The sequence below is a fragment of the Engraulis encrasicolus genome, chromosome 3, assembly GCF_034702125.1.
Source record: "Engraulis encrasicolus isolate BLACKSEA-1 chromosome 3, IST_EnEncr_1.0, whole genome shotgun sequence".
NCBI classification, from domain to species: domain Eukaryota; kingdom Metazoa; phylum Chordata; class Actinopteri; order Clupeiformes; family Engraulidae; genus Engraulis; species Engraulis encrasicolus.
Window position 1 is genome coordinate 37,782,714 of NC_085859.1, and position 6,649 is coordinate 37,789,362.

Below are 6,649 nucleotides of genomic sequence, written 5' to 3' on the forward strand. Positions count from 1 at the left end.
GAACCATGTTGTGTGATCTGAAGAGACCAAGATAAACAAATTTGCTTTAGATGGTGTCAAGCATGTGTGGTGGTAAACAAGTGAGTTTTACAAAAAAGGTGTATCCTCTCAAAGGTCACTAATCATTGTGTCAAAGTTACATTTCTGTAATGCTTTCCTATGAAAAGATATACTCAAAAATCTGCAAAACTGTGAGGGGTGTATTCACTTTCGTGATATACTGTACGTTACTATGACAGTGCACAGGGCAATTCATTTAGACTTTTAGTAACAGTTCATTTATTTATACAGAGGTAGTGTCTAATCTTCATGATTCACGAGTACAAGTTTCCATAGGGACTCTGAGGATGCTTCATGTGTCTCATGCATGAAAAATGTTCCAATAGAGATTTGCCAAATCCTGAATATGATGAATTTCTGTTTACCCTCAGAAAGTGGATATCCTTGACCCAGTTATGGTTTCCAAGAAAAAGAGAACACTTAATCCTGCAATTATATTTGTGGTTATAAAGATCTCACGTTCAGACTGGAAGAAGCACAGATGCAGTGGTGTAGTAAATGTTGTGTGCAGTTATGTATTGATCTACACAAGTTATTAATCTACACAAGTGTCAGTGTTTGCATTGCACTTCCATTTAGGGTCAAGGTAAATTCACAAACCATAGACATGTCTACAGTACACGGCACACCTTGATAAAGGGTCATCAATGGAATGTTTATCATGGAATGTTTCGCCCAGCAGAGGGCATTAGTCATCAAAATAAGAGTCTGGAGCGCTCTGATGTAGAATCTTTGGTTTGTATTACCTCAGTAGTCAGGAGGTCATTCATTGGCAGGGCTGGTCTGGTGGAGAAATATAATGGCCCAGGCACTTTTGGCTTAAAGGAGCCCCTCATAATTAGCATCGCAGAACTTTTTTTTTTTTTTGCATTTTTGAAAATAGGGGCCCATAAGGGTGCAGTGCCCACGGGGAAATGTCTGCTATGCCAGATTGCCAGGCCAGCCCTGTTCATTGGTGAGAATGTTAGCATTGTTTCAGCCATCCTAGGGATTATGTCTAGCATAGAGATACTGTATGTATACAGTAAGGATTATGTAGCACGTGCTTGTACTTGGCAGTAAAGAGAGTGGCAGACTAATATTAAATTCAAGTGGCCCCTTTGAAGTGAATTGAGATTGAGCAACAGATCAAAAGATCAAACTTCATGACAGGCAACACAGTTTCAATGAGCAGCGTAGTTGCAGTACTCATTCTGGCCACATTCTACACAGTGCACCTTTAAACCAATTTGAACAAGGAGAGGGCCAAGAAAATGTTAAGACGCTAGAGGATTCGGGTAAAAAATTCAGCTCTTACTTGATGTGACTTCCTTTATATATATATATATATATATATATATATATATATATATATATATATATATATATATATATATATATATAAACTTTATTATCTCTGTTTGCCACAAAACATTTTAATACCACAAAATACAGTTTGTTGTACCTTTTCTGAAGTTAACCTTTCTCAAATGTCTGTTACAGTGGTGCATACACGCACAAACTGATTTACATGTTTGTGTTTACAGTATCCCCATACATGAAATTGTCATATTGGCAATATTTGGGCACAAGTGAAGTGATTGTTACGAGTAATTCTCAAGTAAGAAGTGAAGTGAGTAATATCACACCAGAGTTGACAAGATGTGAAAGTATTGCTTTCCCATGCACTACTCACATCGACTGTGTCTAGACAGTTCCTCCTCATTGTCAGGTATTTCAAGTATTCCAAAAACACATACAGCCACAAAGACTGCCTCAGCATCCGGCACTATGCGCATGTGGCCCACTAACGCCCAGCAATAGTAATCTCAGCATACGGATAAACTTTCCTTAATCAATCTCACAACAACAAATCTCAATATCGCCTGTCACATCTGGGGAGTATTCCAGGAAGTGATGAGTGGCTAAGTGATGATAACCCGGCTAGGTTAAACTGCATGAAGTGGTAAATCTGCTAATGGACACCCCACAGGTGTCGATTAGTTCGGGAAAACAAGGACTCCAGAGTCTTGTATTAGGTGATTTACCACTACCTCAAGATGAATTTAATCTGTACTACTACTTAACCAGGTTCTTGGCATACTCCCCTGGGGTGCATTTCTCAAAAGCGTCGTTGTTAGCCAGTTAGCAACTTGGGTAGTTGGCAATGGGAAATTGCATTGCAAGCAAAGCAACGAAGTAGCTAATGTTGTTAGCAAGTATGGTTTCAAGAAATGCACCCCTTCTCACTGATTAACCTTCATACCCTGTATCCTACAAAGCCATCTTCACTCCCTTCATCAGCATCATCAGCGGGAGCCAGTGCATGGAGGAAGACAGTTCCTGATATGGCTTGGATAATTTTTGTCTGTCAACTCGTACATCAAGTAGTAAGTGGATGCTTTTTTGCATAGTTTCTTGTGTGCGTTCCGTTTCACATACACGCATGCACACCATGCGCTGATTAGTCAAACCGCAAGGCCTGGAATATCCATAGAGGAGGCATTTTCATCCCACAAATCACTATATTGTAAGTCCAAGATTCAGCCACCAGTCTCTCCCCAACAACAGTCACAGAGTGCTTTAGATTGTTCATCTAAACACCTTCCATGTCATACCAAAGGGCACCAACGAAAAGAGACGATTTGCCAAAAAGCCCTACAACAGCAGTCTCAGAGTGCCTGAACGTCGAAGCCCTCCAGTCCAGACCCTTTCTCTTCCATCAGTCTCGACCCCCATTCACCACCAGCTCTTCAGTACAAGCTGAGGATGGGCACCGTCGACCCCTGCCGTATCCTGCGCAGGATGTCGTCCCTGAGGGACGTGCTGTCCACTTTATGCCAGCGGTACGGCCCCGTCTCCACCGCAGGGGGCGACGGCAGACCGCCCCCTCCCCCAGCCGCCTCCCCCCCTAGCCCCAACCCTCCTCCGCTGCCCCTCCGCTCCAGTGTGATGGACACCAGCGTGTTGAAGACCAGGCCGTCCGTCTTGCCCGGCTGGCGGCCGCAGTGCTGCACTCCCAGCAGGCCGTGCGTGTTGATGTCCAGGTCGTAGTAGCAGGAGGGCATGCTCTCCTGCACCAGCCGGTGGGCGGCCCACGTCACCGTGTGCGTCTTGGTGGACAGGGACACCGGCAGGTGGACGTCGAGGTCGTCCAGCGCCGCCTCGGCCTCGCAGCTGTTGCCCCTTTGTATGCCGCCTGCCTCGCAGCTGTTGCCCCTCTGCACGCTGTTGGCCCTCTGCAAGCTGCTGCTGCCTGCCTCGCAGCTGTTGCCCCTTTGTATGACGTTACCCCGTTGCATGCTGCCTGCCACGCTGTTGCAGCCCCTTAGCGCATCGCTCACCCCCTGCACCTCGCTCTCGGAGCCTCGGCTGTTGGCCGTGGCCAAGGGGGGGGCCTTCCTGCTCTTCTGCTCCTCGCGCACGCTGCTGATCGCGATGGGCCCCCGGGCACCGTTGCCCACCAGGATCCAGACGTAGATGCCCGAGGCGAAGGTGAGGACGAGGCGCTGGCACACCACGGGGCACGGGAGGTCCAGGGGCAGCATGGGGGCGAACCGGGGCTTCTCGACGTAGCGCAGGCCCATCTCGATGAGGGGCAGGATGTCACGGCCGCGCAGGGGCAGGTCGGACTCCCGGTCCCACCAGCACGCCTGCAGGGACTCGGCGTCAGCCTGGCCTTCGGTCTTCAACGTCCCTCCTGCAAATGAGGAGGACATGCATGGCCGGATTAATGCACAGGCTAGATATGGCTGCAGCCTAGGGGCCCCCTTCTACCAGGGGCCCCCGGAATGGCCAAAAGTGAAAAATTACGGAATTGTGTCAGGATGTAATATTGAAAAACTCACGGGTCGTTTTGAGTACAGTTGGTAAACAAGTTATGGTAACCTTAATTCCTAGTTCCTAATTATGACACTGTCTATGTACATTTGTCAGCGTGGGGCCCCACAGCAACCTGTAGCCTAGGGGCCCCAGGCCGTCTTAATCTGGCCATGAGGACATGGTCATGATGAGGTGAGGCACTGCTTTTACAAACACGAGCAATCAGAGCAGGCAGGGCAACCTGTCCCTCTGGCTAATTTTAAATGCACGTGTTGTTGTGTGTTTGGCGCCTCCTGCCAGCAACCCAAAACACTGCGAGCGGATGCACAAAAAAACAGATAAATATACAGACAGATAGACAGACAGGGTCATTGCAATACCTGGCCCAACCCCCTCCAGGGAGGCAAATGTTTAAAAGTAACTAAATCGCTTTGGATAAAGGTGTGAGCTAAGTGTGATGTAATGTAATGCTATATTTATGACACACCGTAATTTCATAACTTTCCTCGACACACCTGATGACCTCTCACAGCACACTGTTCTGTGGAACAGTGATTGAATGAAAACCGCACAAGGCTACGTTAACCGTACACACCTGTGATTTCAGCCACAAAGGCGAATCGGACCCACTGTGGGCCCTGCTCCTGCACCTGGACGAGCGTGATTGGCTGACACTCGAAGCCGGCCTCCTCCCGCACCTCTCTCTTCACCGCCTCCTCGATGCTCTCCCCTTCCTCCATGCGGCCCGCTGGCAAGTACCAGCGCCCATAACACTCCGGCTTGGCCTCCTGCACCATGAGGAGTTCCTTCTGTAACACACACACACACACACACACACACACACACACACACACACACACACACACACACACACACACACACACACACACACACACACGCAGACACAGACACAGACAACAATGAACAGAAATGTCTTGCACACACTCATTCATGTCACATACTTTCTAAGGACTTTGATCAGCAGCCCAGCCAAAGCTGTCCGCAGCCCTTGCCACATATGCATATCTGTCCAAACATCATGCACAATGAACATGTTCAAATGAAAATAGACATAAACCCATGTAGATCAAGGTGTATTTGGATCAGTGTTGGGCTTCGAAGTCTAGGTCATATCATGTACTAGAAATGATGAACTTTGCCATGTCATTTCGACATGTCCTAGAAATCCTGTTACAGCAGTGTGTCAGGTACAGGTTATCCAACCAGAGTTAATAGCATTACAGAGCTGCTCCTTGCGTTAGTTCAGGAGGCATGTATAAGCCACAGCCATTACAACGAACTCGCATATGTTAGGGAATTCGACTTACCTTTGAATTAAAGATAAGTGCGCTTACAATGTAGCAAACCGTTTTCCTCACGACCACTGCTTTTAGTGGCTCTGGAGCGGAATCGATGGCTGTCACCTCCATCCCTTCGCCGTTCAGAATGTTATTCACGTGCTGTTCCAAGTTGAGTGTTGCCGAGCCCATTTTGTACCATTCATTCCACAAGCGTCAACTCCCTGAATTCGGGCAAATGCTGCAATGCAGAGGGCAAAGTCAGGTGCGCACCCCCACCAGAGACAGCTGATGACAACCAAAAAAATAACAAATGGTTGTTGAAGGGAACCAACACATACATCACTCACTGCTAACTCAAACATCAATTGTCAAGAAGACACCTTTCCATTTGTTTATGCCTAAACAACCTGTCAACAGTAGAAGTGATCCTTCCGTAAAGTGTACCGGTATTAGCTTTAGTATGCTAAATGAGATGGAGCTTGTCAGCAAACGAACAGACAAGTGCATTTAAGGTTAGCTGCAAGGAAACTAAAAATAACTAATGTTGTGTTGGGTAATAAGTCAAGCATCATCAGGACCGTAGCTTGACATTACCAAGACAAGTTTTAAGAACTACCAGACAGGCTAGCTAACTCAACAGGCCAGCCGCCAGAGAAAACATCGCAAAAACAGTAATACCATAGGAATAACTTAGTTATTAAAATGTTACAACAAATGGTTTATTGGCACGTACCTTTTCCAAGGCGGTTGATTAGTCTACCGTGCAGGCAGTCAGACCAAAGATAGCGTTATCCCCCGCTCTGGTTATCCCTCCGTTTGACAGCGCCACGAATAACAACAAAACACACTCCTTGACAGTAATCGTCGCGCTCATTGGTTAATGTTGGTGAGGCACCGTCGGACAAGTGACATTGGACGGCTGAAACGACAGATCAGTTTTGCATCGCATCCACTGACTTGTATAACAAGTCAGTGATCGCATCATATTCCAACTTTCACATGATCATGTTTTTTTTTCATTGCTATTAATCGCAGAATTTCACTGTGGTCATGGTCAGCTGTAATAGTGTTGCATTGTATAATGCATTTTGTAAGTAAAAGATGGCAAATAAACATGTTTAAATAAATATGTAATTTATCCCTACATGTAATTAAGCTAAATATGTTCATAGTTGTAGCTTTATTTTTGCCCCAACAATGTCGTTTCCATACATCGAAAGGGTTAACGTTGGTTAAACCACCACTAGGGACATGAGCGCACACATGCACACAGCGCACACACTTCTCTCTGCCCACGCATGCTCTGTTCTGCCTGCGTTCAGTCGGGTTCAATGGATATGTTGGATGTAGAGTCGACCGACACTGGGGCTGCGAAACGACAAGTATCTGTATTGTTATTGCATATTATCTTCGAAAACTTTGGATCTGAACGGTTCAATTATTTTTTCGAAACTTCCGATTTAAATCTGTGTGCGATATGACTAGCT

At 46.4% G+C, this 6,649-nt stretch overlaps 2 protein-coding genes across 5 annotated transcripts in view; one reads left to right on the plus strand and one right to left on the minus strand.

Annotated features, from left to right (window-relative positions):
- Window positions 1-1,450: 1,450 nt before the first annotated feature.
- On the minus strand, window positions 1,451-6,019 carry nudt18 (nudix (nucleoside diphosphate linked moiety X)-type motif 18). Of its 2 annotated transcripts, none has more exons than XM_063195347.1 (4): window positions 5,896-6,019; window positions 5,190-5,400; window positions 4,457-4,670; window positions 1,451-3,739 (listed from the first exon to the last, which is right to left on the minus strand). In XM_063195347.1, exons 2-4 carry the CDS (start codon window positions 5,349-5,351, stop codon window positions 2,793-2,795), a joined length of 1,323 nt encoding a protein of 440 aa, XP_063051417.1. In that variant the 5' UTR covers window positions 5,352-5,400; window positions 5,896-6,019; the 3' UTR covers window positions 1,451-2,792. The 2 variants fall into 2 exon arrangements, with proteins under 2 accessions (XP_063051417.1, XP_063051419.1); XM_063195349.1 differs by having other exon boundaries at window positions 5,190-5,447.
- Window positions 6,020-6,478: 459 nt separating this feature from the next.
- adam9 (ADAM metallopeptidase domain 9) overlaps window positions 6,479-6,649 on the plus strand; it is a 77,182-nt gene continuing 77,011 nt past the window's right edge. For 2 of the 3 annotated variants that reach the window (XM_063195344.1, XM_063195346.1), the window contains exon 1: window positions 6,480-6,649. This exon is cut by the window's right edge and continues 231 nt beyond it. The gene's annotated coding sequence lies outside the window, so the exon portion shown is untranslated. The other variant, XM_063195345.1, reaches the window with a different exon arrangement.

Excerpts from the sequence above, each read along its gene's own strand:
- nudt18 (XM_063195347.1), bottom strand. The coding sequence starts at position 5,351 with ATGGGCTCGGCAACACTCAACTTGGAACAGCACGTGAATAACATTCTG. Across the intron at positions 4,671-5,189 it reads CACTTATCTTTAATTCAAAG|AAGGAACTCCTCATGGTGCA; the intron begins GTAAGTCGAATT and ends TGTGTGTTACAG. Across the intron at positions 3,740-4,456 it reads CTTTGTGGCTGAAATCACAG|GAGGGACGTTGAAGACCGAA; the intron begins GTGTGTACGGTT and ends CCTCATTTGCAG.